This window comes from Heterodontus francisci, chromosome 19 (assembly GCF_036365525.1).
Source record: "Heterodontus francisci isolate sHetFra1 chromosome 19, sHetFra1.hap1, whole genome shotgun sequence".
Lineage (NCBI taxonomy): Eukaryota > Metazoa > Chordata > Chondrichthyes > Heterodontiformes > Heterodontidae > Heterodontus > Heterodontus francisci.
This window is the reverse complement of record NC_090389.1, coordinates 23,607,234-23,626,755: the sequence shown is the minus strand read 5'-3', so window position 1 is coordinate 23,626,755 and position 19,522 is coordinate 23,607,234. Positions and strand designations below refer to the sequence as shown.

General features: G+C 42.9%; 1 protein-coding gene across 5 annotated transcripts in view; it reads right to left on the bottom strand.

The window, feature by feature from the left end:
- Positions 1-19,522, bottom strand: part of itpr1b (inositol 1,4,5-trisphosphate receptor, type 1b) — a 556,093-nt gene that overhangs the window by 108,515 nt on the left and 428,056 nt on the right. For all 5 annotated transcript variants that reach the window (XR_010976943.1, XM_068051457.1, XM_068051458.1 and 2 more), the window contains one exon: positions 10,991-11,166. Coding sequence is in view for 4 of the 5 variants with exons in the window: in XM_068051457.1 (XP_067907558.1) it covers positions 10,991-11,166 (176 nt within the window). In the remaining variant the exon portion in view is untranslated. The remainder of the gene's footprint in view (positions 1-10,990; positions 11,167-19,522) is intronic.

Here is a 19,522-nt window from a genome sequence, read left to right as displayed (position 1 = left end):
GGGTTCAGCTGCACATTAACTAAGCAGCATAACAGGAATGTTAGAGTCGGAAGCATAAGTGAAAATGGTACTTTGAAAATAAAATACACATAGGTTGGGAAGCACAGCTCTCAATCAATTTCTTTAGTTTTCTTTATAGTTAGAAAACAGATAAACCTCATGACAGATTATCATTCGGCTCTTGCACAATTTGCAACTGCATGTGTTATCATGGGTTGTGGCATCATGCTTTACTTTCACAAAGCACTGGCTCTGAGCCAATTAACACTTTTTAAAAAAAAGTACCATCCACAATTCATTTAAACAATGTATCTTTCTCTACAAAGCAACTTCAGGAGATCAGGATCATGCAATAAATTCAGATGCTATTTTGGTTATTTGAGATCCTACGGCTTTTTGCATGATTTACTATTCCTAACAAGGCAGTCACTGAAAGATTATCACCATCAAACAACTTTGGAGGTCATCTGGTTACGTACAGACTGAAAAAGATTTTGAGTTTTGTTACAATTAAACTGTACTGATAAACTACCAGAATGCATAATAAAATCTATTTGACCAAGCTTTTGGTCATCTGACTGAATATTTCCTTATGTGGCTTGGTGTCATATTTTGTTTTATAATGCGCTTGTGAAGCACCTTAGGACATTTTATTACGTTAAAGATGTTATATAAATATAAGCTGTAGTTGTTGTAAAATAAACCCTACATAGAATTACATAAGGGGAAAAATGTATTTGCATTGTGCTGCTTCAAGCGGCACTACACAGACGACGCTGATTCCCTGGGTATCAATGAGGAAACCTACACGCATGTAGCAGCCCACGGCACTGTCTGCCCCCAAGAATGGGCAAAAGTCTGCATAACGCCACTTCAGACAAATTCCTCCCCCAAAAAGTGTACAGCACAGAAACAGGCCACTTGGTCGAACTGATCTTTGCTGGTGTTTATGCTCCACACGAGCATCCTCCCACTCGAATCACTTCTTCCCTCCCTGCCCCTATATCCCTCCTCCCTCACGTTTACATCAAGTGTCCCCTGAAATGTATCAATGCTATCTGCTTCAACAACTCCACGTGGCAGTGCGATCCACATTCGTGCCACTCTGTGTAAAGCAATTCCTCCTAAATCTTTTTCTGTTAGCAGCCCCCTTGACCTGGACTCATCCACAAGTGGAAACAGTTTGTCCACGTCCACTCTATTGAATCCCTTCATGAAAGAACTTGATCAGGTCTTCACTTTTCCAGGAAAAAAAAAAGAGCACCAGGCTGCTCAATCTTTCCTAAAAATTGCATTCGCTCAATTCTAATAACATCCTTGTGAATGCACTTTGCTTCTGCACTTTTGCCTGTGCTTCAATATCCTGCTTATATTATTAGATATTAAAAGTAAGAAATTGTTTCAATTTGTTGTTGCCACACAGTCAGTCTTATTATGTCAGTATAATGCAGAGGCCTGACGCACACACAGTGAGATATCAATAGCTTCTTTTATATTGCGCTAAGACCTCTGCTTCTGAATTACACATCTCACATATTTACCAGGTCTTTGAGGGCACTGGTTTTAGAAATTACTGGAAAATTACCAATTTGGTTCCAGTCAGCTGCTCAAGACCTGTGCATCAGGAGTTGGCAGCACTAGCAGAAGTCTTGCTTAGTATCACAGCAGCTAATGATGAGCTTGTACCTGATTTACAGGGCTAAGGTAGCATTGTGGTTATGTCACCAGATCAGTAATCCAGATGCCTGGACTAATGAACAGGAGACATGGATTCAAATCCTACCACATTAGCTAGGCAATTTAAATTAAATCAATCAAAAATAAGTCTGGAATAAAAAATTAGCATCAGTAATGGTAACCATGAAACTACTGGATTGTTGTTAAAAACCCATCTGGTTCAATAATGTCCTTTAAGGAAGGGAATCTGCCATCCTTATCCGTCTAGCCTATACGTGACTCCAGAGCCACAGCAACATGGTTGACTCTTAACTGCCCTCTCAACAGCCTAGCAAACCACTCAGCTGCATAAGGATGGGCAGCAAATGCTGACCTTGCCACGGACATTCACATCCTCTGAAACGAATAAAAAAAAACACATACAGATCAGATGGTGTAAAGCCAGGCACAGCATTGAACCTCACTGCTACTGGTAGCTTTCAGTGGTACAGAGGATGAAGGGAAGGGAATGGGGTTGAATTTCCATGCATACTTACACCCTATTGTTCAGTTCACTCCTTGCTCCAGTGCCACCACTGCAGAAACTGTACAGACATATTGAATGATATATGTGCACAGGTTTTAAAGACTTCCGCAGTCAACTGGCATAGAGAAGGGAAAGCCAGGAGTAGCACTGAATGGGGGAGGTGAGGGAAATGTCAGTATGAATTTGAAAGGTTGTTGGAGAAGTGCCACTGTGAATTGGTAGTTAACGGAAGAGTGCGTCTGTGAACCCAAGGCTGGATAGGGATAACAGTTCTGTGAAAGGAAACTGACCTGAGGTTTTTTTTTGGGGGGGGAAGTGATAGTTTGATTGGACTCTTGAAAACCCAAGCAACACTCATTTTTCCTCAATTGTGGTACAAGAAAAATTACTGACCAGAAAAGCCCATTTTCGATCGAGCACTGTCAGCTTGCGTCAGACAACATATGGAAGAATTGTGTAAAATTCTAAATGTTTTGGTTGGAACCTGCACTAGAATCATCCTATGGTTAATAGGATTGGCTTATTAGACAATTTTTTGAAACCAGAATATCAATTAAACATCCCTCAGTAATGAATTACCTTCTACGACTGGGAAAAATAAATTTTAAGCTATATAAAAAATTAATTTTCAAATGGCAGTGTTTAACAAGTTATGCAAATATTTTACATGGAAACGAATCAAAGCCCTAAATGTTGGAAAATGCACCAAACATGGCAAAATGGCAACAATCAGCACTTTCAGGGAGGGGCATGTCCTCTGAATACCTAGAAAACAAATCTTATGCCTTCAACACTTGTATCACACTTCAAGGGTTCTTGTAGTTATGGTTCATTTTCTCCAATTAAATGAAGGACTGCTGGGTGCAGCTACAGCTTAAGTGACAGGCTCATAGCTGACTGTACTTTCCATTTACTCCATTTCCATGTCATGGTTTTTATACTCAGGCCCCTTTGCAAATCATCAGCTCTTACGAAGTTGTTGGTTTACTGTTGCTACTATGGTTCTGTAGCAGACCGATCAATTAATTTACTCAAATAAAAACAGATAATGCTAGAAACTCAGCAGGTCTAGCCTTGCCAACTCTGGTTGGACACATTCCAGCAGGTTTCACCAGATGACTTTCTGCGTCCAGCTGCCCTGCCTCAACGCTCACCATTGGTCAACAAACACATCCATCCTCACAGTCTTTCCATGCTGATTGGAAACAAACAGACTCTTTGTTACCTGATTGGATGATTATTGACTACCGTTCAAACAGCCTTTTCTTCATGTCCAATATTTTTATGACTAATAAACAAAAATGTTCACAAAAAACAAACATTTTAAAAGCCCCTTTGATTTTCTTTTGGGTTACTCACTGCAGTTTCCTGGAGATTTGTCTTCAATTCCAGGAGACTTGGGGATAGACCTGGGGGTTGGCAACTCTAAACAGACCAGGCAGCATTTGTGGAGAGAGAAACAGAGTAAATTGGTGCGGATGCTAGAAATCTATTTAAGGTTTCCGTTTGAGAGCCTTTCATCAGAACTGGAAGATGTTAGAAATTTTTAAGCAATTACAGATCCAGTGAAAGAAGGCAGGGAGGAACAAAGAAGAAAATGTCCGTGATAGAACCGGAATAGTTGATCCACAAAAGTGATGATGATGCAGGGCAAAAGGTGGTGATACTTGTACAAGTATAGAAACAAAAGATGGGACCTGAGGAGGAGTTTAATGGTTAAAGAATGTATAAGAGAAAATGAGATCGGTGGTTAAGATCTGAAGTTATTAAACTTAATGCTATAAAGTGCCTTCAATTTACTCACTTGAGGAAAGATATAAAGAAGCTAACCTCTTATTTTGTAAAATGTTACTTGGCTTTTATGCAGTTTTGAAAAGGAAGGGCAGGGCTCTCCACTGTGTAATATTGCAGTAACTTATTCATGAGCACATGGAGAATCAGAAGAGTATCATGTGACTGAGCCTTTGACCTGATAAGACTTCTTTTTTTGAAAGCACATCACCCATCTTACACCCTTATGCCGCAGAAAGCCTTGATGGACTAATGAGGAGCAATTTTATTTAACGACTCGATGGAATGCATTCACAAACAATCTGTTCCAAATGATGCCAGAGGGGAAAGAAAGAATGACGTCAAATCATTTTTTGACTGCAGGTTTTTGAAACCCCTTTGGTGCCGGGGTTTTAGGGCATTTGGAACCCTAGCAGACCTGAATGATGTGAATTGAGTTTAGCACCTTGCAATCATTATTTTCAGAACATACCACAGCTTTTAAATTATTTAATGTAATTGCTTCTAATAAAGTCCCGATAATACAGAACACAAGTGTTCAGTAGAAGCCTTGCAGACTCTGCCAGGTAGAGGCGTGTTGGGCTGAATGGTTTCCATCTGTAATGCAATTTCTAGATTCCAGGTCACATTTAGTCACTGAAATGAAAATGCCTTTAAAATCTGGGGTGGGGTAAAGGAAGTCATTGAAAGACTACTGGCATGCATTTGAAACTGCTGTTTTTAATTCTCTCCTCTCCCACCCCAAACCAAAATATTTGGCAGTGCTTTGCTCAATAGTTGGAACAAGGTCAGAACTGCCTATTCTAGGAGCATTACATCCATCTAAAAAGTCTCAAGTCAGTCCCATGAACTCATAAGGGAGAAAGGAGCGTCTGCTGTCTGTGTTGGAGCTGGAGAGATACTCCACCACCCAAGGAAGCAGACGTGCTACAAAAAGTACATAAAATTACAGGAGAACCTACAGTACAGAAACAGGCCGTTTGGAGAGATGTGGAAAGTTTTAGGGAAGGAATTCCAGAGCTTAGGGCCAAGGCAGCTGTAGGCACGGTCACCAATGGTGTAGTGATGAAAATTGGGGATGCGCAAGAAACCAGAATTGGGGTCCAGAGATCTTAAAGGGTTGTAGGACAAGAGGAAGCATCATTGATAGGGAGAGGCGAAGCCATGAGGTATTTGATGAAAACTTTAAAATCACGGCATTGCAAGGCGGAGAGCCAATGCAGATCAACAGGTCTATGCCAATATTTATCTAGCACTTGAGCCTCCTCCCACCTTATTTCATCTCACTCTATTGATATATCCTTTTATTCCTTCGTCCCTCATGTACTTTTCTAGATTCTTAAGTGCATCCACATCATTCCACTCAACCACTTCATGTGGTAGCGTGTTCAATGTTATCACCAGATTGATTAATAAAAAAGATTAGTTCAAATGACTTGTGTAATATTACAATAGTTCACATCCCAAAGGAACAAGTAAAACTCTCAGGACTACAAGTAATATCCAAAGAAAATGTGGGTTTTTATTATAACTTAACTAGAACATACATATACATATTATATAATCTATATTATACACACATACAGCTACTGTAGGAGCCACACCAACACACATCACACTCTGTCAGACGACACTCAACTCCCCGGTCAAGTGTGACGCGACATACTTCTGGTGACCTTCACTTACTACTTCTTAAGGTGATCCCCTTAAGATTGTTCCAAAGATAAAAACATATGTACAATATACAATGATGTTGCAGTTCGGACTAACCATACATGATTAAAACAAAACATTATTTACAAGTAAGTAAGTTTAACACTTTCTAAAACGTAGAGGAGTTTTGCTTATTTGTCCCGATCTTATTGTAAACCTCTTCCCAGAGCTGAGCTCATCTTAACGACTCCTCTGAGACTCTGGTTAGCATGCTCTTCCTCTGTGCTCGTAGCCTCTGTACATTCATCTTTAGACTTTGTCTTTGAATGTGTCCGCAACGTCACAGGTTTGTGACATGTAGTGTTGTCGTACAGCTCTCTGAGTTGACTTTGGTTCCATCTGAGAATCGCACCACTGGGTGTCTGGACCTTGTACGATCTTGGCTGGTTGCATATCCTAGCAACGTCTCCAGAATACCAAGTTCCTGATGCACAATTGAGGACTCTGACCTCTGTCCCACTCACAATCAAACTAATTCTGGTCCTGCTTGCCTGTCATACAATGCCTTAATCTTCCCTTGTTTGGAAAGTTTAGAAAAAATGATGATTGGCAACATCACCAATCACTGGCAATCCCTCTGGCCTCCAGGTATTTGCTGCAACAAACTGAAGCCCAAGGAGAGACTCCCAGTCATATCGCCTCTTCATGTCAGGACTTCCAGGCTTTGTTATCCTTTACACGGACTGACCTGATACACTCGACCTGGGTATCTTGGGTGTGTTACTGACTTCATGTATTGTGACAATTCGTAAATCTTGCCATACTGGAGGTCCTGTGACAGCCAGTTGTGTCTACAATGTAAAACATTTGTGGTAGCCATTTGGAGCTCCCATAGCCGCACTGCAAGGTTATCATTCGAATGCACTTGATTGGAGAACCATTGTAGGCAGTCAGTCTAGCCATGGTGGGTTGTACCATTGATTCCCATTCTTTAAGTACATGTTCTTTAGTATACAGAAGGGCAGAATATTTGCACTTGTTCCGGCATCAATTTTTACTCTAAGGTTATGCTTGCCACTCTTCTGTGGACATATAATCATGCCTGATCATGGCAAATGCTTCAGACTGTGCAATAGCATTGAGATGTTGATCCAAATTATCTACGTGGAATGCTTTATCGCTGTTTGCACAAGTGTATTCTTCATCTGTGTCCTCCTGGCAGTCTGTCTCTCTGCTGACCTGATGTACCTGCTTGGGCTTTTGCTGTGTGTTGGTAAACCTCTTGTTGCATTTGCCATCCTGTCTTGCAGACGTTGTCTCTGAGTGTGATCTGCCACCATTCCTGTGTGCAGTGTCTGAGCTTTGCCTCTGCACTGCCTTGCCCAATGTCCTTGCACGCCACAAGCTTTGCAATGGACCTGGTACACCAGACAACTGCGAATTGGCTGAGTCAGGCCACGTTTGACACAAGGCTTCGTAGATGTCTGAACTTTGGTTACCATACCAGTTGTTGTAGCTGCCCCCAACACTTGTAACTGTTGACATCCAGCCATGATGGCTTCAAATTTCCTTCCATCATTGATGTATTGCATTTATGGTATGCCCTTTCTTCTTCTCTAACAGGTCTTTTTGAAAGGCCTCTAGTGAGGTAGACGTGATTACTAACTCTATAACCCGCTCCGACAATTTGATATCTACAAAGCCACATTCTTGAGCTTTGTCTCGGCATCTTGAAACAAACTGGCTAAATGGATTTATCTTGCCTTTGCTGGTAGGTCATAAGCTCAAGTCTATGTACTCAGATATTGACCTTCAACTTGAATTGCTCCTCCAGGAATATCCACATCTTGACAATCCTGATGTGTTGATCCATTGCAGGCCCTCATTTCCCAGTGCAACTTGATTTTGATAGCTTGTTTCTCTGGTTCGCTCACTCACATCCTGATCCAGGAAATAGAGTTCCATCCGTTGACAAAACAGTTTAAATTCAGTCTCTATGTTCGATGCCTTCTAGTCCATAACTGGATATCTGAAAGTCATTTTCTGGATGATCCTGTTTCCCAATACAGGCTCTCTACTTTACAGGTTTCCTGTCTTACAGCTACAGCTTGCTGTTTCCTTTTTTTTTTTTAAAGACAGGTTTGTTTCTGCCCCTTTTAAAAGTGAGCAGACAGTAGCTTTTGTTTACACAGCTTGTATATTTTTAAACTGAGAGCAGTTCTTTGTCTATGCAGCTTGTTCATTTTTTAAAAAACTGACAAGTTTTTGTTCCTCTCTGCAGGAGCTACAGCTTGCAGTACCGACAGCTGCCACAGCCAGCCTTTTTCTTTGTGCTGTACCTCCAGCGGCATTGTTGGGTTCTGGCTCTTTTCGGCTTAGGCCCTGCCCGTGAGGCAAGAAAAAGGAAAGCTATATCAGGTATGGCTGTACTATTACTTTTCTAATTTTTCGACCCACTACCAGATTAGGTGAAAGCTCAGATCTCTTGGCAAATTGCCTACTATATTCAGAGTTTCAACACATCCCGGGTCCTTGTCTGTAGTCCTATCTCGCTGCACTGTTGTGGGGTCTCCGACCAACTGCTCTCCGCCTGAATTTTCAGCCACTCCAGGTTGGCAATCAGCTCTTCCTTGTTTGCTTAGTGTTCTTCAGAAAAAATATATCCCAAACGTTGCCACCATGTAATATTATTGTTCCTTTGTTATATGAACTATTGTAAGACTCACAGGACAAGTAATATCCAAAGAAAATATGGGTTTTTATTATAACTTAACCAGAACACATAGCTACTGCAGGAGCCTTACCAACACACATCTTACTGTCAGACTACGCCCACAACTCCCTGATCATGTGTGATGCGACATCACTTCCTCCAGTGACCTTCACTTACTACTTCTTAAGTTGATTCTCTTCAGGTCATTCCACAACAACTTGTTTCCCCTTCGGTTGCAGAAGGGTGAACAACACAATCTTAAATGAATCTTAATATCTCATGGTAAGCCAGTGAGTATGATGGCTGAAAAACTTTGAGAGCTGTTTCAAAATACGGCTGAACATTTAGAAAAACCTAAAATGAATGCCACCATTCATTAACTTGCATCATGAGATGCAGCAGTGACATTATGATATGCTGCTTAGCACCATCAAATTTGTTTTAGAGTAAGAGTAACATTTTGCCAATGGCATTGTGATGAATCGTGCTTTCATATATCACAAGCAGCTGAATTAATGAAATTGCTAATATCACTGAACTGATAGGACTTTGGATTGTTAATTCTTCCAATAGTGCCCATCATAGGGGTAGGATAAAGGCTTAGGATCACAATTATGATTCTGCAGGTCAGCTATGACATCCAGAGGTCACACCAACTTCTCTCAATAGAAGCTAGAGTGGCACAAGCAGAGGCCTGGGTATTTCATTCTCTGCTCAAAGAACAGTGTTTGGCACACGGACAGTTTTAATTTTTTTTTTTTTACATACCAAGTTCAATCAGTTTACACTGTGTTCACCCAGCACTTGTATTTGGATGCAACAGATGTGGACTTGGTGTGTGGGCATATGCGCATGCACTTGTGAGAAAGACTGAATGAGTTTGCAGTGTGGGGAATGCAGATGAGCATCAAGGTGGGAATTGAAGACAGAATGATGTTCTTTTCCCTTGTGTTGGCTGTACTGGCTGGTCTGGTTATGGAGGGGGGAGGGTCAATGGGGCATAACTGGGAGTATCACATTGAGCAAGTTTCTGGCATTGGAGGAAGGGATGGGAAGAGACTAGAATGCCTGGAACTTCCCCAAGCTCTGTGTAGAGGCTTAGCATCCCTCATTCACAAGATTCTATATCCAAACGGTGCTTGAGTCACATCTTTGCTATGGCAGTGTATCACTTTGGCACAGAGATCAATGGTCTTGCTTCTAACAGATTAGTGGAATCTGTGCACTTTAATGACTGAGACTCTGGTACGTAGGTCCAGTGTGGGTCCAGGTCTGGGGGACGCTGGGGCACAAACAGAAGTGTATCCTATCGTTCAGTTTTTTCCAGTGCTTTATTACCTTAAAGGGCTGGAGCTTATAGAGCCTGTGGAGTACGCTATGTTTACCAGAGGATTTTGGTTTGTTCTTACACTTTCTCCACCCCACCAAGTAGAAACTCAACATGAAGCCAATGTGTCTGGGTGCTCAGTCTGACAAAACTCTGTCCAGCCTGAATTCCAGGATTTTGGCTGCTGTTCTCATAGAAATCATAAAATTCACGACACAGAGGGAAGCCATTTGGCCCATTGTGTACTTGCTGGGTGATGGAGAGGTATCCGGCCTATTCCCATCTTTCTGCACTAATTCTGTAGCCCTACAGGTCACGGCTCTTCAAGTTGACATCCAAGTACTTTTTAAATGTGATGAGAGTTTCTACCTCTACCACCCTTTCAGGCAGAGAGTTCCAGGTCCCTAAAACCCTCAGTGAAAAAATGTTCCCTCATCTCCCCTCTAATCCTTCTACCAATTACTTTACATCTATGCCCCCTGGCTTTTGGCCCCTCTGCTAAGGTAAATAGATCGCCCCTATTTACTCCATCTAGGCCCCTCATAATTTGTTGTGACTATTGAGAAGGGCATAAGCCTGCAGGAAACACAAATGATGGGCTATTTTACTTACTGGCGTATTAGTGCAATGGCATTAATTTTAAAGGTGTCAGGGGAATGTGTATCTCCAGAATGTAGAATTATCCAATCATACAAAACAAAATGTGGTCATTCGGCCCATCTATGCTCGTCTTTTAATACAAATATGTTATTTAAATGTGTTAACTCCGGTCCTGTTGCAGAGCAGCGGAAGGGCCACCATGGAGCTTCCCCACCACCGGGAAGATCGGGTCCGACAAGCCCGGCATCAGGTTCCGTGGTAGCTAATGCCGCTCCAATTTTCTGGCCCCCACACCACCCACCACGGAACCTGACTTCGGGCTGGGAACAAAATCCAGCCCAGAGTATGGGCAAGTCTCAAACCTGGGACCTTCTGCCTTATCACACCAACAACCACCTGAATTTATAAGGTGCCTTTAATGTAGTAAAATATCCCACAGTGCTTTGCAGGAGTGATTATCAAACAAAGATCTGACACCGAGCCACATAGAGATATTAGGGTAGGTGGCTGGAAGCTTGGTTAAAGAGGTAGGTTTTTAAGGAGCGCCTTAAAAGGAGGAGAGGTTCAGGTAGTGCATTCACCCACAAAGCCATTGCAGAACTACCTACAATTGGTTTCATTTCATTGCGCTATTAAAAACATTTACTGACCCACTAGCCTGGTTAGCAATGGATTGTACTTGTGTTATAGTTTTAATACTCACATTAAATGCTCCTAACAAATACAGGGTTGGCTCTAAACCAACTGAGAATATAAGTCGCAAAATCGTGGAGGCTATCAATGCTCGAATACCATGGGGTTTAGGAAGGGCAATCACGATGGCCAGGGATATACAGACTGCTGTCCAGAGAAGGCCCGATAGGTGTGTCTCCAAAGTACCTACACACAAAAGAAACAGTCAGTACAATATACAAGCCAGCCACCTGCGCAGGCCACATTAGCAATTATTGCAAATCACCAAATATGGGCTGTGTAACCATGGACAGGAATTTCCTATGACAGAGTATTTCTGCAGACAACAGTCAACTTAAGGACTTGCAGTTGGAAATTCCCATCCACATTTGAAGAAGTTAATTTGGATGTCCCTCCCCCCTCCAGCCTCAACACAATGTGTTATCACTCACAATATAGAACCAACCACAACAACGGTTAAACGTATTTACAAAACATATTAGAGCTATTGAGAGCCAAAGTAAAACCATTTAAAGACCTCTGTCTATTCAGGCTCAACGTTAATCCTTGCCAGCAAACAAGTCAGAGACATAGCAAAAGTCTCTGCTGTCATTGATCAGTTCAGAGGGTCTAGGCAGTGGACTTCTCCAACATCAAGGTTGTTAAATAATGTAGAATATCTTGGGGTGGGAGGGTAGGCGGATTGCAAAATATGACCCTCCCCTCCAACTCCAAGTAGAAAAATTAAAAACAATGTTTGGGCACAGCAGTGTTAAACATCAATCAAGACTAGGTTTGGAATATGGGGCCCAGAAAAGAACATCATCATTCAATTACTGAAACTAACCAAGATGTATGAGCAGATCTCCTCTCATATTGCTCTTGGAAAGTCAGGTAATACACTTCTTTTGCAAACATAGGGGTGTTTCTGTCCTGCAATGCACAATGTATTACTCTGCTGCAAAGATCTATTTGCTGCTAAGTAAACACTGGGTGTGTTGAATAGCTATGCAGGCTGCCAGGGTGTGATTGATAGAATTGATAAAGAGGCTGCAGACATCCTGGCCTAAGTTTTCCTCCATGGCACGATGGTCAGTGGAAGTATAGCAGGGTAGGATTTCGACCAGTTCGATGGACTCTTTTTCTATTCATTCATGGGATGTAGGCGTCACTGGCCAGGCCAGCATTTATTGCCCATCCCTAATTGCCCTTGAGAAGGTGGTGGTGAGCTGCCTTCTTGAACCGCTGCAGTCCATTTGGGGTAGGTATACGCACAGTGCTGTTAGGAAGGGAGTTCCAGGATTTTGACCCAGCGACAGTAAAGGAACGGCGATATAGTTCCAAGTCAGGATGGCGTGTGTCTTGGAGGGGAACTTGCAGGTGGTGGTGGTCCCATGTATTTGCTGCCCTTGTCCTTCTAGTTGGTAGAGGTCGCGGGTTTGGAAGGTGCTGTCTAAGGAGCCTTGGTGCATTGCTGCAGTGCATCTTGTAGATGGTACACACTGCTGCCACTGTGCGTCGGTGGTGGAAGGAGTGAATGTTTGCAGATGGGGTGCAAATCAAGCGGACTGCTTTGTCCTGGATGGTGTCGAGCTTCTTGAGTGTTGCTGGAGCTGCACCCATCCAGGCAAGTGGAGAGTATTCCATCACACTCCTGACTTGTGCCTTGTAGATGGTGGACAGGCTTTGGGGAGTCAGGAGGTGAGTTACTCACCGCAGGATTCCTAGCCTCTGGCCTGCTCTTGTAGCCATGGTATTTATATGGCTACTCCAGTTCAGTTTCTGGTCAATGGTAGCCCCTAGGATGTTGATAGTGGGGGATTCAGCGATGGTTGAAAGTCAAGGGGAGATAGGGGACATAGGGAATATTTTTGGATGTTACCTTAACTTCACAATTTTCGACAGGCCAACAGCATTCCCACCTGTACTTGGGAGCTCATTACTGTTGGGTAGGCTGGATAACTGCAGGAACTGATATAACCAGTCAACCAGTAGACTTCAATGCTCCCTCGACTAACGAAACAAAATTCCAGCAATCTGGATATAGAGCCCTCTCCATTTAAGTCCCAAATAAGGTTATTTAAACTTCGTTCCCCATTTACCATCACCGAGCGATAGCAGACACCATTTATATGGGGGTGTAAGTTACACCCAGCTGATTTAAATACACCCATCTATATTTAGGTAAGAGCTTCTGGAATCTGGCAATAGTGACAACCTTTAAAAAAAATGGGTGTAACAGGTTCCTATCATATTTTCCACCTCTCTCAGAGATCACTCCAGGAGACTAAAGCACAAAAATTTACATCGACACTCCAGTGTAGCTGATCTGCCCTCACAGGTGGATGCAAAAGATTCCATAGCATGTTAGCCGTGACTCAGCTGATAGCACACCTGCCTCTGCTCAGAAGATTCTGGGTTCAAGTCCCATTCCAGGACTTGAGCACAAAAATTAAGGCTGACACTTCAGTGCAGTACTGAGGGAGAGCTGCACTATCAGAGGTGCCATCTCTCAGATGAATTATTAAATCAAAGCCCCATCTGCCCTCACAGGTAGATTTAAAAGATCCCATGGCACGATTTCTAAGAAGAGCAGAGGAATTATCCCATGTGTCCTGTCCAATATTTGTCCCTCAACCAACATCACTAAAACAGATTTCATTATCACACAGCTGTTTGTGGGAGCTTGCTGTGTATCAGTGGCTGGCCTACATTACAACAGACACTTCAAAAGACCAAAACCATTCCCTTCAGCCTCCGCCACAAATTCCATTCCCTATCCATTAATTCCATCCCCCTCCATGGCGACTGTCTGCAACCTCCGCATCCTACTTGACCTTGAACTTTAAAAAAAATTATTTCATGGGATATGGGCGTCTCTGGCAAGGCCAGCATTTGTTGCCCATCCCCAATTGTCCTTGACAACTGAGCTGCTTGCTAGGCCATTTCAGAGGGCAGTTAACAGTCAACCACATTTTCAACCAATTGCTGTAGGTCTGGAGTTACAAGTGGGCCAGACCAGGCAAGGATGACACATTTCCTTCCCTAAAGGACATTAGTGAACCGGATGGGTGTTTACATCAATCGATCATGGTGCCATGGCACTGTTACTGAGACTGGGTTTCAATTACATTTTTTAAAATTAAATAATTGAATTTAAATTTCAACAGCTGCCATGGTGGGATCTGAACTCTGCCCCCAGGTCTTTAGCCTGGGCCTCTGGATTACTAGTGCAGAGACGTTACCACTATACTACCATCTGGCCCCTGGACTTCTGATCCCATCTCCTTTCTATCAGTATAATGTAAGGAAATGTGAAGTTATTCACTTTGGTCTTAAAAATAGAACAAATAATTTTTTTTTTAAGGTGTGAAACGTGTAAGTGTTGCTGTTTAAAGAGACTTGGATGCGCTTATACAAGGAACGCAAAAAGTTAGCATGCAGGTACAGCAAGCAATTAGGAAGGCAAATGGCATGTTGGCCTTCATTGCAAGGGGATTGAATACAGGAATAAAGAAGTCTTGCTATAATTGTACAGGGTTCTGGTGAGACCACATCTGGAATACTGTGTGCAGTTTTGGTCTCCACATTTAAGAAAGGATATACTTACATTGGAGGCAGTGCAGTGAAGGTTTACTAAATTAGTCCCTGGGATGAGGGGGTTGTCCTATGATGAGGGGCTGAGTAAATTGGGCCTATATTCTCTGGACTTTAGAAGAATGAGAGGTGATCTGATTGAAACATAAGATTCTGAAGGGGCTGGACAGGGTCGATGCTGAGAGATTGTTTCCGCTGGTTGGGAATCTGAAACACAGAGGAACATTCTCAGGATAAGGGGCAGGGCCCATTTAGGACTGAGATGAGGTGAAATTACTTCACTCAAAGGGTTGTGAATCTTTGGAATTCTCTCCCCCAGAGGGTTGTGGATGCTCCATCTTGGTCTCTCAGGAATTCAAGGGATATGACAAGCAGGCAGGAAAATGGAGTTGAAGCCTAAATTCAGCCACCATCATACTGAATGGCAAAGCAAGCTCGATGTGCCATATGGTCTACTCCTGCTCCTATTTCTTGTGTTCTTGTGCCTCGAAGACTGGCTATTTCCACCTCTGCAGTATTGCGCATCTCTGACCGTGCCTCAGTCCACCTGCTGCAGAAACTCTCATTCATGCTTTTGTTACCTCCAAATCTGAATATTCCAATGCTTTCCTGGCCAGCCTCACATCTTCTACTCTTGATAAACTGCAGCTCATACAAAGCCTATATTCTGACTCGCACCGTTCACCCATCACCCCTGTGCTCGCTGACTTACATTGGCTCCTGGTGCAGCAATGCCTCGAATTTAAAATTCTTAGCCTTGTGTTCATATCCTGCCAGGACCTCATCTCTCTCTCTATCTCTGTAACTTCCTCCAGCCCTATAATTCTCAGAGAACTCTGCATTCCTCCAATGTGGCCTCTTCTACATCCCAATATCCTTCTCTCCACCATTAGCAGCTGCGCCTTCTATATCTAGAGCTTACACTCTGGAATTCCCTCCCTAAACTTCTACTTTCACCTTTAAGATACTCCTTAAAGCCTATCTCTTTGACCAAGCTTTTGGTCACCTCTCCGATGTGGCTCGGTGTCGAATTTTGATCACGTGCCATATAAGTGCCTTGTGAAGTGTCTTGGGATATTTTACCTGTTAAGGTTGCTATATAAATGTAAGTTGTTCTTTTCCTATAAAATAGGCCCGATAATCAGACAACATTCAGAATAAAGCCGTGCTTTCTCACTCGGGTATTTTCGGCTCCTGAATGTATCTGCATTCCCAATGGCCACCATTGTTTGTTAATACTTTTAAAAAAATATATAAAATGTGGCAAAAAACTGAATGTGGCATTTAGGTGTGACAGATAGGAAATGCACAGTAGCTGTGACATATATCAAAATATAACAGTGTTGTGTGAACCTCTCTGAAACCTCAACCACAAAGTTGATAGCTGAACAAAAATGTTCTTTGAAACTCTTGAAATGAATATGGAATGCTACATGGATTGCTTTTAAAGGGTAGATTATCTGCTGTGCGTATGGGCTGTGGCAGTGGCAGAGGGGTAGAATGTATAGTTTGAGATGTGCAACCACTGGAGTGCTGGGACCAGAGAGAAGGAGCAGCGATGCAATGTGCTAATTTCTCCCTCCTAAAGTGATGACATTTTTACAATAACACTCTGCAAACAGAGCTGAAAAAGTCAGGTGGATGTGCCCTGAAGCTTCTTGGAGAGAGATTAAAGTGCCTCCACGTAAATTCTTCTGCAAAGTACAGAAGCAGGTCTAGAGAGAGCTATGCTGTGAAATACAGATCTTGTAGAAGCACACAAATGCTATGAAGCTAGAATGGATTACTTGGAGCTAGTTAGGAGGTCCATGCACTGTGTCATCTATTTTTCACTGAGCCACAACACCTGTGTGTCCTGCTCCTTTGATCTCGTCAAAGGCGACTGATAGTTCACGAGAAATTAATTCAACAACTTGATGAGCAATTTCACATTAATCTGAGCATGCTCATTTGGCTTTTAAGTACTATATTAACATCGGAAGTCTGTTCAAGTCCATTTCTTCAAGGGGGAAGGGCAGATAGACACGGGACACAAAAAGAAAAGAGAATTCCCCAGGTCTGACGACAGCAGTCTACAAGAGGAACATATTCATGAAAGCCCAATAGGTTTCAGTCCCTTGTACCATATAAAAACCTGCCGCAGACATTTAAATAAAACCCATTCAGATCAAGGCCAGTCAAGGAATGTTCTGTGAGTAAAATATTCCATGAACCAAAATACATTCTTAGTCCAAAATTCTAACATTAAAATGACAATATTTCCTACATTACAGCAGTGAGTACATTTCCAAAAGTACCTAATTGACTGTAAAATACGTTGGGATATCCTGAGATCATGAAAGGCATGATACAAATGCAAATTTAAAAAAATCAGAAACAAAACACTTCAGAGTCTGGCCTTTTCTCTGTTAAGCAGATGCCCCTTTGATATTTTTGAGACTAGCACATTTGGGATTAGCCATTTTAAATTTACATAAGAGAAATGGTTTGACGACTCAAGTTTAAATTGACCATTTTCCTTATCCTGTGGTTAACTTTCATCCATTCTAAATTATTAGTCAGACTTTCAACCACCTTGATTAAAGGGTCACTGTAGTAACGGGCTCACAAAGTGCATAAATAGACTGGACTGGACTGAAGAGCATACTGGGTAAGTCAGAAGCTATGAATTTCCACAATGGCACCGCCTGGTGTGCCACAGAGCCACTCATGCCAGGATGGTGTCAGGTTCTACGGTTGGCTTGCGTCCAATGAGTTGAATTCAGCCCGAGATGTGGTGGGCAGCAGCAAAATTGGCCACTGCATTCTTGAGATTGGTGCCGAACCCAGGGCCCTGCACCCGAATGCAGCTGAAAACAGTGTACAGGTTTCAAGCAGGCTGGGCTGTGTTACCTCTCATGGTCAAGCAGTCTGCCAGTACTGGTTGTGCTCACATTTAGAACGATCACTTGTATGAAACACCAGGGGCTTCCTTGTACTGTGGAAACCCAACATAAGACACTCAATCCAGGATGTGAGGGGAGATTCTAAGGGACAAGGAATATTTAAAGCAGTGATTATCAAGAGGTTGGCAGCATTCAATAGGAGAAGAACAAAAGTGAGCCACAAGCCCCACGAGCCTCTTCCACCATTCAATTAGATCATGGCTGACCGGTACCTCAACTCATTTACATGCTTTTGATCCATATTCCTTTATATCCCTACCTAATAAAAAATCTATTGGTTTCAGTTTTGAAGATCTGAGTTGATCAAGCACTCTCAGCTTTTTAGGGGAGACAGCACTCCAGATTTCCACTATACTTTGTGTGAAAGAAGTCTGTCCTCATTTCACTCATGAATAGCCCAGTTCAAAGGACTCTGCCACCAGAGGCAAAAGTTTCTGTATCTACCCAATTAAATCCCTTAATCTTCTTAAGTACCTCAATTAGACCAACCCAAACCTTCTAAACTCATGTCCCATTTATGCAACATGTCTTCATAATTTAACTGTTTAAGCCCTTGAGGTTCAGAACAAATACTGTTTGTAATGATCTAGTTAGTTACCCCAATTTCACTCTTGGAGGGTGGGTCAATAAACTATAGAGCTAAAGAAATCTACAGAGGTATAAAGCGAGGCACAAGAACATTCAGACTCTCACCGCCCTCACCATTTGTATTAGTTTGGAACAAAGCCTTAAGTATAATACCCAAGGGACTGTGTGATGCACTGAGACCGTGAAAAGAACCTCTTTGTCCTGTGCTTAGGGAACCAGAGCAACTCTTCAATCGTGCTGTGTGGCACTACCTCTGCGCTAAATGGAATACATTTCGAACAGATCTAGCAACGCACTGGGCATCCATCAGGTGCTGTGGGCCATCAGCAGCAGCAGAATTGTACTCAATCACAATCTATAACCCCATGGCCTGGCCTACCATTACCATCAATCTGGGAGACCAACCCTGCTTCAATGAAGAGTGCAGGAGGGGATGCCAGAAGCAGCACCAGACATAGCTCAAAATGAGGTGTCTACTTGGTGAAGCTACAACCCGGGACTACTTGCATGCCAAACAGCGTAAACAGCATGCACAGCTGAATGATCCCACAACCAACAGATCAGATCTAAGCCCTGCAGTCCTGCCACATCCAGTCATGAATGGTGGTGGACAATTAAACAACTAACTGGAGGAGGAGGCTCCAAAAACAACCCATCCTCAATAATGGGGGAACCCAGCACATCAGGGCAAAAGATAAGGCAGAAGCATTTGCAACAATCTTCAGCCAGAAGTGCCGAGTGGATGATCCATCTCGGCCTCCTCCTGAAGTCACCAGCATCACAGATGCCAGACTTCAGCCAATTTGATTCACTCCACGTGATATCAAGGAAAGACTGAAGGCACTGGATACTGCAAAGGACATGTGCCCTGCCAACATCCTGGCAACAGTACTGATGACCTGTACTTCAGAACTTGTCGCACCCCTAGCCAAGCTGTTCCAGTACAGCTACAACACTCGCATCGACCGGGCAATATGGAAAATTGCCCAGGTATGTCCTGTACACAAAAAGCAGAACCAATCTAACCTGGCCAATTACCGCCCCATCTGTCTACTCTCAATCATCAGTAAAGTGATGGAAGGTGTGTGTAATCGACAGTGCTATCAAGTGGCACATGCTCAGCAATAACCTGTTCAGTGACGCTCAGTTTGGATTCAGTCAGGGCCAGTCAGCTCCTGATCTCATTATAGCCTTGGTTCAAACATGGACAAATGAGCTGAACTCAAGAGGTGAGGTGAGAGTGACTGCCCTTGACAACAAGGCAGCATATAACCAAGTATGGCATCAAGGAGCCCTAGCAAAACTGTAATCAATGGAAATCGGGGGGAAAACTCTCTGCTGGCTGGAGTCATACCTAGTGCAAAGGAAGATGGTTGTGGTTGTTGAATCATCTCAGCTCCAGGACATCACTGCAGGAGTTCCTCAGGGTAGTG